We start from the raw sequence: 15044 nt of genomic DNA on the forward strand, positions 1-15044 counted from the left end.
GTTGTGTATTATGAGCTGTTGTGTTTTCTGGGACAATCTGTAACTCGGTTTGGAGACCAATTTCATCACTGAAATCTATTTTCCTCTACAGTTTAATAAGGGTGGATACAACCTGCCATCCCATGATGCTCTGGCGCAGATCCTGCCAGATTATCAATACCACCTCAATGGAGCGAACACTGAGCTCCATAGAGCAGCCCAACAAGAACAGGAAAGACCAGCTGAGAGAGCAGAGACTACACAGGTCAACAAACGCAACATAAACCACACGTACCAAGTACATCATCCACACAAACGGTAAGAAAGACAGCTACACTTAAGGAACATGGCTTTATTGTCATTGAATATACAAAGATTTTTATGGATCAATTTCACTTATGTGTCATTTTTTTTAAAAAATGCTTTAGACCCCCTTTGCATGACTTTGAGGATGATCCCCACATGGCAGAGATCAGTGACCTACAAACAAAGGTGATTGCACATAATCAATACATTTAAACTCTTGAATCAATCTGCAGCAATTCCCTCTGTCATGTTCAGTTAGTGAACGGTGACACAGGAACGCTAGTGAGAAGGGACATCACACTGAAGCAGACACTTACAGTTGGGAGACAAAATGGTGGCTAGTAGAATAGATTAACATTTCTCAGACTGATTGTGTTGTGAGCTGATGAGGCTGCAACTTGTTAAGGTCTGTGGGTGTTATTTATGCATATCTTGACATGTTCTCCTGTTTCTATGAGCCTTTCTTGATCATTTAATTTACTACTTATTTAAATTGATTGCTGAGATCTGTGGATCTGCCGATATTATATACACACACACATATATATATATATATGTGTGTGTGTATATGTATATGTGTATGTATATAGATACATATATATATACATATACACATACATACATACATACATACATATATATATATATATGTGTGTGTGTGTGTGTGTGTGTGTGTGTGTGTGTGTGTGTGTGTGTATCCATGTATATTTTATGTTCATGTAGATTTTGATGAATTATATGATAGAAAGATATGGGTATGATTGGACAATTTCCTTGTGACAATGCATACATTTAATTGTATAATACTACTGTACATGCATGATAATGGCTTGGAAAAATTAAATATCACACCCTCATGCTTCAACACAGCTGTCCTCTGTCTGTGATATGATTGTCCTATAGAGTGACAGTATGTATGACAGCAAGGCCCCTCTAATGTCTCCAAATCATGTACAGGGGAGGGAACCGTCAGTATTCACTCCTCGTTTATTTTAGACACATGAAAGGACTTACCAGACTCGTCATGGGGAGCCATCCGTCCCATCATGCCTGTGGGCCCCCCAGCAGAGACACCATCTCATCTACAGTCATGATTGTCACCTCATCCCTGCCCTTTCAATTAGATGCTCAATTTCACCCTTGAGTCCCGCGGGAGTCACAACCACACCATCCGAGATTGGAATCCCGTAATTGTCACCCCCTTCATACGTACATGCAGCTGGACCCTGCTCTCACTCTCCATTCAATTCTGTCTATTCAACTTGATAGAGGGGCATGTGACTGAGCAGAGAACAATGAGCGTATACATGCTGCCAGACAACACGCACAAGCCTTACACAGGGAAATGCCTTGATAACAGAGCTCTGCAATGATAGGCTTCCTGGAAAACAGCTCTGATTGCTTTCCAAGAAGCTAAAGTCAGTTTGGTATTGCAGATTTGGAGGAATTTCAATGGAAAGAAGAGCAACGAAATATAGAAAATATGAAAGGAAAAGAGAAAATGTATAAGAAATAATTTTAAAAGATTTTTGTACAATTCAAAATTGTTTTTGAGTTTCTCCTGCTTAAATCCTTTCATGAAATTTGTTTTGCCTTAAAGTTCAACAAATGGGCTTTAACAGGATGACACTCCATGTATGCACAACTAGATTTATCCAAAATCCCCAGTTAAAGCTCCTATAACAAAAGACCTTCACAGGATTGGGTGTTATTGTCCCCTTGGATTTAAGGGGCTGGAGTCATGAATACATTATACCCCAACCTTAAACAATCAATTACAGGAACATCACACTTTGTGGCATAATATTCTGTTTTGGCTTCCAGTTATGTCCCATTTGTCATGTCTCATGTTATGTGCCTTTCCAACACCAAGAGAAATCAATTATTCATTGAGACACTGAGCCTCGTGACAAACTGAACACGCAGTATGTATTTACAGCTGAGATGTTTTTAAATTTTGTTGGTGCAGTCTTGGTGAGATATTCGAGTGTGTCCTGGAGAACTCTATTAACAGATGGGATTAAAGAGACATCTAGTGGTGATGATCACATACTGTAGAAACTCTTGGCATTAAATCTGAACCACCAGGTTAGAGGAGTGTTTTTGATAGCTGTGTTACATTGGCCCAATTTTGTTCTTGAAATTTGTAGGTGAAAGAAAAAGAGAAAAATAGGTGCATGAAGCAAAGACTGGTAGACAAGAACTGCCAATCACTGTGTCTGACTATTTGATAACAAATTACCTTGAACTATTTCATTGGAGGAGATCATTTTAGTCATCTATGCTCTTAATACCAATCTTTATTGCACTCAAGAAACACAAAGTACAGGGGATTAGCCTTAAAAGGAGATAAAAAGGTTTAAATTACCCTTTTTTAAATCAAAGTATGATAGATATCCCAGTTTAAGCAACTGGTGTGAGACTGACTGGCCACATCTCTCCATCAGGAGATAGAAAACTATCGTTCAGCCATGAGTAAGATGGCAGAAGACATCATAGCACTGAGGACACAGGTGGTGATGTTGGAGGCCGAAAACAGCCAGCTCCATAGTGATCTGTCTCTACACCAGGACCTTGGCCGAAATCTACTGGATGACACAGACATCGACGTCATGACCAAGGCTGAGGTTGCTGACCGGATAGGTAAGCCTAAGGAGAACACTACCTATCCATTACTCAGACATATATCATCCATTTACTAGCACCTGTCTAAGAATGAGCCTGAACAAAATAATGCATTCATTAAAAAAATATTAATTGACAATCTCTCTGCACAGATATATTGAGCAGACATAGAAAAATGTGCTGATTTATTAAGTATTAAGTTTACTAGTCAGCCAGCAACTGCTGAACCTTCACTGCATGTTGTTATGGATTTAAGGGCAATTTCGTTGGCAGATGAAGTAGTGATGTGTAAGGTGGATCACTGTGTGTTTGCTAATCCTTGTGGGTGTCTATTCCCAAGCAGACTGTGCTGTTTTGTGATAAGGCAGCTCATTTGGGCCACGGACCCTGATAAGCTCTGTGGGTAGTACATCCCTTATCTCCTGAAGGACAGTTTGTGACCCTCAGTGAAAGGATGTTTCCAAAGGTCTCTCTGCTGGCATCAAAGCAAAAATTAAGTTCCAGTGAACAGAAAATCCATTATGTTTCAATGGCTTTATTGATGGGTATTTTGATCATCATTGTTCAAACGTCCAAACCTCAAAACTGACATGTTAATCATTCTAAAATTGAGAAGTCATTGAAACTAGTTTCAAACTTAACAGATCAAATGATCACTCTTATATTAGATAAAAAATAAACTGTTCTTTTCTGAAATTGCAATATAAATGTAGCCAAAAAAACCCGCACATACTGTATGCTTATAAATATGCACATGTGATCAGTATCCAGATTTATGCTGCTGTGTAACTTTTGTCCTCCTGCTCTTTTGAAGCCTCTCTGAAATTCAAGCTGGCCAGTGAGACCAGTAAGGCTGCCTTACAGAGGGACAGGATCCAACAGCTGCAGAATGAGTTAATCAGGGTTAGATGATACACCAAACACGCATACTTTAACAGTTCATATCAGTGGGAATGTAGGGTTTATATAGTTTTCTATTTTGCCATGCAGAAGAATGACAGTGAGGAGGAACTATTAAAGCTCCAGAGAGTCCAGCAGCAGCAGGAGGAGGATTTGCTTCGACACCAGAGTCGCTTGGCAAAGATGGCGATTTTGGAGGCCACAGTGAAACAGCAGGAAAAGGTGAACAGTCAGCTACACTGTCTGCTTTGCATACCTGTTTGATTTCACAACAGTGAATGCGTCTTTCTATAAATAACAGCGTATGGTGTATACATTAGGATAATATACACTTATGGTCTACAATTTTTTTTTAGGTCATCCAGAAGATGGAGAATGCATTAGATAGCAAACTCAAAGAGAAGAATAAACAGAGTGGAGAAAAATGGCTGGTGGAGAAAAAACGAGGTGGGCGGACCTGGGGAAGAGAGAGAATAGTATGTATTCACTATAGCATTTGACATGGTCACAACATCAGTCTGCTCCTCATGCCGTGTAGGTGAGATTGACCGCAGAAAGGAAGAGATAGAGTCCGCCCTAGCAGCAGAGAACGCTCATCTCAGAGAAGAGCTGGACAGGAATCGCCAGCAACCTGCCACCGTCATTATACAGCAGTCAGCACAGGTAGTCATACACTAACAAGCCATTATTCAAACAGAGTGATATGAAAATGGTGTAAGACTTTCATCAAGTTAGAAGGCTGAGGATCAATTAAGTGTCCAGAGTCAATATTTCACATGTCAGTTGGAATATACAGATACATGTGATTGTACTTTTATTGTATTGCACCCTGATTTTGTCTATTGAAAACTCAAATTGACATGTGCCATGTCCCCCTCAGACAAAAAAGTCACTACCAGCCAAGGAGAGACTGAGTTTACTAAATAAACTGGAGAATGCTGAGGCAAGAGTCCAAAAACTGGAGACTCAGGTGAAAATACCTAAAAAATAAAGAAATTAGATTACTTGTACTGAAAATGTTTCATAGACTTATTAATCCACTGGTCATGCTTTCATTCATTGTTGAGTGCATGTTTTTTCTTTTCTTTGCATGTATAAAAGCTGGAGGAGAACTCTAAGTTATGGGGGAGACAGAAACAGGAAATGTTGACCAAACTGAACGAGCACAGGCATGGTTTTGTTCGGACATCCACCACAATCCTTCATAACGTTCCTTCGGTCAGTTACCCATAATTTTTTCATATTGTGCTGCACGTAATCATTGTATTTTTAAAAAGTATTTGACATGGAATTATTTTCCATGCTGCTTTCTTCTGCTTACAGAGGACTGTATCACATTCCTTACATCAGCAAAGCAGACAGAGGAAGCAGAAGCCTGTAAAATGATCTGCAAATGATCAATTCACCTGTTCACTCAGACACAGACATTATTTCAAATTTGATGTTACAAAAAGATATTTTGATATAATATATGTATTAGATATTAAAATATGTAATAAATTACACATAACAAGACATATTTTGTATCAGTTGCATTGTTTTATTCATCACTGTTTTACATAGATAAGTAACGTTAAAATACTTTGCCATGTACACAAGGAATAAAGATTCTGTACATTTTTTCAATATATTGTACACACACATACACTACACGTGTTCATCATTACTCATGAAATAATATACAGTCTATATAATTACTTTGTTCAGTTATTATGGAATTACTCAGGTAATTTGTTAATTCACATTTTTGCCTTTTTTTTCTTAATAAGTTATTTTTCTTGTTTCCCATCAGTGTCTAATGTTTGAAGATTTTCTTTTGTGTTTATATTGTAGTGATTTGAGCCCTTGGCATATAACTGTGATTAGGGGCTATAAAAATGAGTCTGACTTATCATTCATCATGTTGCATACTTGGTGTTACCGACTACTGTGTAAGGGCTTCAAAGTCAATATTATGGGCTTTTCTGGTAAGAGAATGAGCTCAAAGGTACTCTGTACTTCCACATGGCGCTGCTTCTCCACTCTGAAGTTCTCAAGCATCTGCAGAAGCAGAACATACAGTTAATATGCTGTGCAAATATGTCACAAAACATGGTGAAACTCCTATTGATTCTCAGTATATCTTACATGGATAAGGAAGATTTGCATCTCCGTCTCAGCTATTCTGCGTCCTAAACACTGGCGTGGGCCAAAGCCGAAGCCCAGGCTCCTGAAGTACTGGGTCTCTGTCCTCAGCCAGCGGGAGGGCTGATATTGCTCCGGACGGAAAAACACCTTGGGGTCTCTTCCCATTGCATACAGTCCTAACTGGACCAGAGTCTAAACACAAACAAAAATGTCAATCACTTGCTCAGTTCTTATAAAAAACTCTCAAATACAAAAACATGTTTAGATGATTTATTCTGTATTTTTAACTTCCTCTTACCCCAGCTGGGATGTGGTAGTTTTGAATAATGATATCTTCTGCTATGTATCTTTGCAAGCTCACTGCAACTGGGTGTAACCTGAGGGATGAAAGTAAAATTCTATATTATAGACTTACTAAGTTTGTGCCAGTAGATTGCAGATTTGGAAAATAACAAAAGCTCATGATCAAAACAGCTATGGGTTAATAGAAAAAGTATTGTTGTACATATGAAAGTGTTCTATCCTAAACAATTATGGAGTTAAGGACATAACTGACTAATATGACTCTGACTATATTACCAAAGTTGCAGATGTGGGTATTTCAAATGAATTCTCACTTTGAGCAAACACAAAGTGCATTTTGTACATTTGAAGGGTTAGACTGTCTGCCATCTCTGCAGTGTCATTAGCATTATATACCACCATTTTTTTCACCTTAGTGTTTCCTTCAGAGCTCCTTTGACTAAAGGAATCCGCTTCAGCATCTCCAGCATGTCTCCCTGGCTTTCAGCCCGGGCAGCAGCTACCTCCGCCCTCAGCTCCTCCTGGAGGTTGGGGTGTCTGGCCAGTTCATACAACGTCCACAGCAAGGTGATAGAAGTCTGAAACACACAAACAGGATTAATCACCACAGAATCCACATTAAAGTCGCTTTGTTTGTTGAGTCCTTTAACACAGTTGCAGTCTTTAAAAACGCTGGCAGAAAGTCACATTCTGGAAAGAATTTTTGCATGGTATTTACATGTGTTCAGACTATTTTTACCGTATCAACTCCTCCAGCCATTAGCTCAGTGACACTGGCCTTGATATCTTCAATAGATAGCTTGTCCAGCATGAGCAAACTGGCCAGGACTCCTGGGTATTTCTTTTGATTGCCAGTCTCCTGACGTAACTGCCTGTAGATGTTCTGGATGCAGCGGTCCGCTGATGAGCCAAAGCACAGCCAATGAAATAAGAGACTGTGGCATAAACAATGATAAAAGCCATTGGTGTCCTGTTCTAATGCATCTCAGGACCACTGTGATGTGTTAGTGTGATGGCTAATAAAGGCAATTATTTGTGTTCATCTAGATTTTTCTACCTTGGTTGAAGATGCCATCCCAAGCCTCCACATGGTCCCGCCACACTTTCGCCCCAATCCGCCTGAGTAGAGCAGGAGGTATGTACAGCATGGGTGAGGTAGTCTTGAACATGAGGGTGATACAGTCAATGAAATGTTGAGCTTCAGGATCAATGTAGTCCAGCATCAAACCCAGACGCTCACCATACAGCACTGAGCTCACAGCTGTGTAGGACAGGGTAAACATGAGACACAAGAAAGTAATATGAGGCAAACCAAATGCACTGACTTGCAGTGAGTGAAATAAATTCTACTCAAGAAATAGAAAAGTTACTCTTACATTCTAGTGCATATTTAAAGAGTTCTTGAGAGAGGTCTGTGGTCCATTTGTTGTGGCCACTTCGGTTTATCTTTTTGTGTATTCTGGCCACAAAATCCTGGCCCACTTCATCCAGCAAAGGCACAAAGTTTTCCAGCATCTTCGGGGAGATCACCTCCTTGTTGAGAATTACCCGATTTGATCTCCAGTCTTCTCCATTCCTGTTGGAAGATTCAGTGTTAACTTAGAGTAACTCTAGCTAAATAGTACTTATTAAAACCGAGAGTTTTAGTGAGTGCCAGGGTAAGTGTCCAAGAAAAATTAATTAATACACTTAGAAGATGATAATAACTGCACATACTTTAGTAAAACTCCATATTTACGATTCCTGTGGTCTCTGTATAATGTCCACGCTTCAACTTTCAGCCTTTTAGGATAATGTCCCTCTGCTTTGAACAGGATGGCAGCATCCTCTGGGTTGATGATATTTACACTTTCATAGTAACCTATTTTTTCTCTGAAATATAGAAAGAGAAAGAAATAGAATGGCATAAAATGCAATATCAGCTGCATGTTTTTGGAAGACTTGACCTTGTAGATTATTGGTCACAGGAATATTTTTCATAAACAAAAAATGTTTTTATTTGTACCAGAAAATAGTAACAAACCCTGACGTCAAATGATTTGTCTACTTAAGATAGTTGATAAAGATTACTGTCATGCAAACAGTTATTTTATCATTCTATTTAAGATTTATGCATACTGCCTCGTCTTCCGTACCTGTAAATGGGTCCAAAAGTGTTGAAGTTCTGCAACATGATGCGGTGAAGATTTCTGAAGCCATCCAGTTTCCAGAAATTGTACAAGTTGGCCACCCCATTCTTCCACAGCCCAGGAATCTCACTGAAAGGCCTAACAATGCTGGTACTTTCTGTGTGTACCTGTCTGACCACTGGCATACTGCTGCTGTAGCGCATTCTTGATGTTGTCAGCTCCTCTGTCCAGGACAGGGGTAACATTACAGACCTGCGCCACACACTCCACCTGGCCATCCTGGCAACCAAAATGCTCACTCTGCTCTATCTTCAGCAGCAGCTCTCTCACCTCTGATTCTCCCAGGGACATCTGGTGCAATAGGAGGCTGGTCCAAATAGTCAGCCCCCCTTGATGTGTTGATCAAGGCTCCAGTTGAACTTAACGGCGTGATAAAAATACACCACAGCACAATATGTCTGTTTATAGCACTGCTGAGCTATGTTACTAACTGAATATTTTTTTTGCTATCATAGCATCCTGCAAAACCCTCAGGAAAAAAAGTGGTCAGACACTAATAAGATTATTACTATTACTTTGTAAACAAGCATTTGCTTTAATTTTTGAAGAAAGACAAGGTCATAAGAGAAAATTCAGTTTATAGCAAATGCAATCAGTGCATACATGAAAAACAGTTAAAAATAAGGATTCAATAAATAAACTATACAAATTTTACTATTTCCTAAGCAGCCTTATGAGTTCCTCCAATTTCATGGCCGTCTTAACATCTCCCTGGATTTTAAGTCTGCCACTGGTGTAAGCAGCAAATGGTCGTAGTGTGCCCTGGAACATGGCCAGAAGGTCGCTGTCACTCATACTCAGTGTTACATCTGGCTCTTGGCAGAAAGACCCTGCTCCAGCTGTGCCGCTTCCTACAGAACACACAGTTTATGGAGACAATGGAGATATTGGATAGTTATGTACCTGTACTTTTATTTCTATTTACACCAATCATTTTAGCATCATTAAACAGATTAAGCACAACTTTAAGTCAAATCCTCTGTTATAAACAGATTTTCAACAGTATATGAACCATCACCTTTGCTCAAATCCACATAGTAGCTGCAACGTTTTCCATCTTCTGAGCTGATGTTAAACTGGAAGGAGGCCTCGACCTGCTTCACCAAAGTTTCAGAGAGGAGAAGATTGACGCCATCGAGCAGCTCTTCAACAGAACCTGGTGTGGTCCCGACGGCCTGAGGGACACTGCTGAGCTCATCTGCAAAAGTTACACTGTCCTCTACGGAGAAAAAGGTAAAGCTGTATAATACAAGATTATCATTACATTAATGGGCGTTGCACAAAAGCCGCTCTGAGTGTGTGGCCATACCTTGTTGAGGATGTGAACTGCTACTGTGGCCCAGAAAGTGCATGGCCAGCTGCTGAATGGGCCCAGTGAGGCCTTCAAGTCCAGGTACAGATGGAGGCATGATGAGGGGTCCAGAGGGGCCTTCCTCTGGGGCTTTCAGTAAAGAGCCTAGGGTCAGCTCTACCCTGTCTACCTCCAGCCCCCAGGGCCGAGTCATCTCATTAATGTCCATCTATAGAGAGCAAGACAGAATGTAAGTTGAAAGTGATACAGTAAAAAGGTAACAGAGGGTAACTGCAGTGTTGTCTTACTCCGAGATAGTCTCCCAGTTTCACTCGCTCAGTTTGGATCTCTCTGACAGTCTTCTTGGCCAAGCTGTGAGTCAAAGCTTTGTGTGCTGTCATCCTGGTCGAGGCGTTCAGGTCCTGGACTGATACCACTGACATGACGGGGTTCCAGATCCTGAACTGGATGTCTGCTCCCACTGACAACACACCGCCATCCCGAGAAGTCACCTACAGAAGCAGGATAAAATTTCATATTTTATATGGATTTTACTCAGACCTAACCCTGGCAATTTAACATTTGTCTCATCTCCTCTTCATTCTTAAAGCCGTTATTGACTAAGCAATGTTCATTATGTTGGACTGAATATACAGTTGACAATTCCTGACTACTTAGATGGAAAGTCTTGAAACCATTAAGAAACAAGATACATGAGCTTGACTTTGTGGTGGAAATCTGAAAATAAAACTGACAAAGACCAAGTTGTCTTTCAGCCTTTAATGAAAAACCTTGCAAAGGGATCAGCATACAGTCACAACAGAGTGTAATTGCAGTCTGATGTCAGTTACCAAGCGTACATACTTTTTATAGTCGAGGAGTGTGGGAAACAGTATCAGGATGTGTGTGGGATCCAGTGCCAGATCTCATCTGGCACTGGATCCCACACACCAGTGCCAGATGATCACCAAACACTCAGGAAAATAAGCTAACTGTAGCATGTCCGAGATGAAACTATTCCCTATTTGGATCCAGACCATGAACAAAACCAAAGATGAGCATAAACTAAATGGTTACATGTTCAAGGTTATACAATATGAGTTTTTCCAAAGTGCAAAGTCTAAAATGGTGTACAGAATACAAAGTACAAACTTCTTGGCTCTGTTTAAATGCAGTGAAGCATAGAGGTGAGGCTTGTTTCCCAAAAATGCATATGGAAAGGTTTTTTAAGGTATTTTGATATCCAAACAGCTTAAAATGTTAAATTTTGCCATAAACTAGGCATTTGCATTTGATTATTCAGTATTTGAGGCAAACACTGAGAGGTATAACAATGGAAATATGAGAAGGAAATGGAAGTAAAAGTTCTGAACCTAACAGCAAGCTTTTAAAGGTTGCTTAAAGTTTTCTGGTAGGCATTAAATATTTTCAGATAAACTACCAGTAGCATGACAACTCTTGGTATTGAAGGACATGTGCTGTCACACTATTCAGAGTTCTCCCAGTATCAGATTATTCTCTCCAGTTTCACACTGATCAACTGTGCACCAAGACTGCCACCTCTGGGACAAAATAAAACACACACAGCTAACAGAAATGATGATTTTATTCACTACAGTTGAGCAACAATGTGTGTTGTGTAAGTATAACATCCAAATAGTGACACAAAACGATGTGCTTGTAATGAAGATGAAAATGGGTTAGATGGTAAAGTGTGTAGCTTCAGATTTCAGATGCAAACAATGACCAATGGATCAGAGAGACTTGAATAAGTCTAATATATTTAAATAATAAACTATCCCAAAACAATCCTGTATATAATCCTGAAATAAACCTCTGATTCTGACTAACCAAATGCCTGCTGTAACATTTCTTTCATTATTAATATTTAAGAACTATCTGGGAACAACTTCCTACACCACTGTGTTTTCATAACTGTGTCACTGTCTTTGCCAGTGTAAGTTGTCTGTAGGTCCTACCAAAACTCAGCCAGTGATTTTCCATTTGTATGTTATCAGAACTATACTTATACACACTGTATAAATGATTACACTGCCAATGATCTATGTGCAGGTTACCTAATGAATTAAATCAAAAGACCCACTCTATGTGTCTGTAAACCCCATATTTACTAGTTAAATCAGTAAACACCACTCTAGCAAACATCTATAAAGGATTTTAAATTGATTTTCTGTAAATACTTGAAAAGCTTGCTCATTTACAAGAAAATCCCTGGTCCACAAAAAGAAGAAATGACAATGAAGAAAACCTCTAAGTATCCTGATAAATAACTTTTTTTTCAGTAAACCTGTTTAATGTTCAAGAACATTGCTTGATTTTTTTTTTTAGTCAAGACATTGTGTAAACAACTTTTAGGAGACACTGAGAGAAACTAGCTGTGCCCTGAGTTTTAAGTGTTTAAAGACTTAACAACAGCTGACTATCAGTGGCATGCATGGTGGTTTACCTGGCAAGGAGGGATGTTGAAAGCACGGGTGCGCAGGTCTACTCTTTGCCACTGGTCAATGAGGGGCAGTACGAGGACAATACCAGGACCCTTTGGGGGACAAACTCGACCCAAGCGAAACACTACTATCCTCTGATAGTTAGGCACAGTCTGCAGACAAGATTAGAGTTGGTTATGATTATTCTCAACAGCTGGGTGGACATGTCGTAGGAGTAAGTGAAGACGAGAGGATTTTGGCTTACCTTCAGCACAAACCAGCCTGTTATAGGAAAGGTCACAAAGGTGACGACGTAGACAAGGAAGATGACAATCAGATTGCAAATCCAGGACAACCAGCCTTGGGAGGTATCTTGAAGAAAAGAAAAAAACCTCAATATTAATGGGGAGCTTCAGCAATTATACACAAGAAAATCAGCTTACTCATCACAAGGAGTGTTACTCAACCTATGAAGACAGTTATAATGTCTTCTGTGGTATTGAAGGGAACTTTCTAGACTAAGAAAATGTCATTTTTTTACAGAAAGCTACTTTGGGGGAGTGGTGCTTGAAAGCCATGGTATTACTACAGGGACGGTCGCGTGAAACATTATAGTGGGTTGCATTATAAGTATTTTGGGGACCAGTGTTTTTGGAGCTTTGCCATACTCAATATACATGACATACTACAAACTAAATTTTGCCCATTCTTTAACTCTTTAAATTTGTTTCATGCAACTCTCCAAACTTCATGTAGGCTAAGTGCAATATTAGCTTGTGTGGTGGGTTTAAGGATACGTTGTCCATATTTCATTATGTTTAATATTCAAGTCAGTGTGAATTCTGTGTTTCACCGGCTGCATGACTGATTTTCCCTTGAAGATCCCCTCCAGACATGTTTTAAGATGTATATAAATGACTCTATTTTGAATAATAATTTGTGTCTGATATGGTTTTTCCACAAAAAAATTCAATTATCTTATTAAAATCCTTAAAACTGCATCTACTCCCTCTCCCTCATTAATAATTTCAGCATCTATGAATATGCAAATATCGTTGATTTCAGAAGTTTAACTGCTGGACACAAGATGTCTCCTACTTCACCGTACAGTCCATTCTCAGTGTTTGTGCACTGGAGGCTTCAAGTTTCCACATCACACTTATGTGAGTTGAATTTTGGACCAGGATTGGCTCCAAACTGGTTGTCATGTTACAAATCATGCTCATAGGCGCACCACTTAAAATCAGATTTTAAATGAGCACAGAGAAACTTTCCACTTTCAGCAGATAGAAGTGAAAACAGGCTTAAAGTGTCAAACTCTGCACATACATCCTTCTGCACAGTGAAGCTCAAACATTCAACTGAAGGAACAAGAAGAAAAACACATTTTTGAGAGGAAGGAGACATTAAGGATAAAGTATATGTTGAAAACAAACACATGATGGGTTAGGCAACTTATCACTGTTTCAAACATCTAGTATTGATCAAGCACAGTGAACTACAATACTATTATAGTGGTAAACATTTTGGAGTGACAGTTATTTGAGCCTGGTTTGTGTAGTCAATAATCAACAATGTCCCAACAAGCCAGCCAGGCTACCTACCACTGAAGTCGTTTTCAGATACATTGGGGATGTAATCAAATGAAAGTCCTTTGTGGTAGCCGGGCTGTGTGAAGTTGTCAGCGGACACAAATAACCCAGGTGTCCTCGGTGTTGTGGAGTCCCTCTGAGGAAGCAGCTGATACGACTTGTTAAACATTGTCAAATGAAATCACCGTTGTTCCTAATTTAAAGCAACTTCATAACTTCAACAGTCCCCGCTGCAGTCGTCAGCCAAAGTCTCTGTATGTAATGAAGTTAACACGATAGTTAAAATTAACAAAACACAGGAAGCTTCAGCTCATCATGTTTACTAGCTGTCATAAGGTTCTTCCGTGTTTCTACTTCTTCTTCTTTGGTTTTACTGGCGGACTACAAACCAACGTTAAAGACGCATGATGCCACCTACTGTGAGGCGGTCTGTAACGGAAAGCGGAAAAAAAACTTTATAAAAACGTTATATGCTGGATATTGAACCTGTTTCGTTTAAATATTTAAATAAAGCCCTGTGAACCTGTAATTGTTTATTCCACGTCTCTAACAGAGCTTTGATGCTCAGTCTCTTCTTGGTGTTTACTGCTGTTGGACTCATCAGTAAATGTGAGTATTACCGCCACCTATCTGTAACCCAACTTCCTCTATTCTAGGACAGAGATCCAAGTTGATGATTATAAATATAATCCTTATCTCATGAACTCTCGTCTCAGGCTGGATTTTTTTTTGTTTGTTTGCTTTGTTTTTAATACAAATATTGTCATATTGGCTTCCATAATCACATTTATTTATGTTTTTGTCCTGGCTGCAGGAAAATTCACAAAGGATGCTACATAGTAACCAGGATTCCCTTGGGAAAGAAAACTGAGCCACGTCGTTTAGCAAGCTCTTCAATAATCTAATAATAGATATTGTCTTTATTTTCCAGCAGAAAAAAAAACTTTATTAGATCCTGATTTTGATTTTTTTAGGCCATTATTGGTATTTGAGAGTTTAAAACATTACCCTGTTACTGCTCGTATTGTTACATATTGGCTAAAATATACAACAGTACCAATATATCTGTGACTATCTGTGAACTCAAATATGCCAATATTAGTCATGCTAATGTATTGTTCAGGCACTAAATCATATTAGTAAAAATGACCAGAGTTATATGTCCTGTATGATTGTAGTATGTTTATGTGGGTATATCTTGTACTATATGTTATGTTCTGTTTCTGAATGAACATTGATTGATATACCTGCCAAATAAGACAAATACAAAATTTCCATATTTATTTAG

The 15044-nt window shown here is 39.1% G+C and overlaps 3 protein-coding genes across 4 annotated transcripts in view; 1 reads left to right on the forward strand and 2 right to left on the reverse strand.

The window, feature by feature from the left end:
* ccdc33 (coiled-coil domain containing 33) overlaps positions 1-5325 on the forward strand; it is a 45972-nt gene extending 40647 nt beyond the window's left edge. For both annotated transcript variants that reach the window (XM_067589856.1, XM_067589855.1), the window contains 10 exons: positions 92-297; positions 408-471; positions 2733-2928; positions 3725-3813; positions 3901-4032; positions 4167-4257; positions 4349-4473; positions 4691-4780; positions 4912-5028; positions 5134-5325. In XM_067589856.1, the coding sequence (XP_067445957.1) occupies positions 92-297; positions 408-471; positions 2733-2928; positions 3725-3813; positions 3901-4032; positions 4167-4257; positions 4349-4473; positions 4691-4780; positions 4912-5028; positions 5134-5196 (1173 nt within the window). In that variant the 3' untranslated portion in view covers positions 5197-5325. The remainder of the gene's footprint in view (positions 1-91; positions 298-407; positions 472-2732; positions 2929-3724; positions 3814-3900; positions 4033-4166; positions 4258-4348; positions 4474-4690; positions 4781-4911; positions 5029-5133) is intronic.
* A 2-nt stretch (positions 5326-5327) lies between these two features.
* On the reverse strand, positions 5328-8768 carry cyp11a1.2 (cytochrome P450 family 11 subfamily A member 1, tandem duplicate 2). Its single transcript, XM_067589852.1, has 9 exons — positions 8376-8768; positions 7957-8112; positions 7617-7816; positions 7298-7501; positions 6980-7140; positions 6652-6818; positions 6236-6314; positions 5938-6129; positions 5328-5850 (listed from the first exon to the last, which is right to left on the reverse strand). The coding sequence occupies exons 1-9, from the start codon at positions 8645-8647 to the stop codon at positions 5728-5730; spliced, it is 1554 nt and encodes a 517-aa protein (XP_067445953.1). The 5' UTR covers positions 8648-8768; the 3' UTR covers positions 5328-5727.
* A 175-nt stretch (positions 8769-8943) lies between these two features.
* stoml1 (stomatin (EPB72)-like 1) lies at positions 8944-14126 on the reverse strand. Its single transcript, XM_067589854.1, has 7 exons — positions 13769-14126; positions 12430-12536; positions 12188-12337; positions 10029-10232; positions 9739-9949; positions 9448-9648; positions 8944-9280 (listed from the first exon to the last, which is right to left on the reverse strand). The coding sequence occupies exons 1-7, from the start codon at positions 13923-13925 to the stop codon at positions 9084-9086; spliced, it is 1227 nt and encodes a 408-aa protein (XP_067445955.1). The 5' UTR covers positions 13926-14126; the 3' UTR covers positions 8944-9083.
* Between the last annotated feature and the right edge of the window lie 918 nt (positions 14127-15044).

The sequence above is a fragment of the Thunnus thynnus genome, chromosome 5 (genome assembly GCF_963924715.1).
Source record: "Thunnus thynnus chromosome 5, fThuThy2.1, whole genome shotgun sequence".
In the NCBI taxonomy this organism is placed as follows: domain Eukaryota; kingdom Metazoa; phylum Chordata; class Actinopteri; order Scombriformes; family Scombridae; genus Thunnus; species Thunnus thynnus.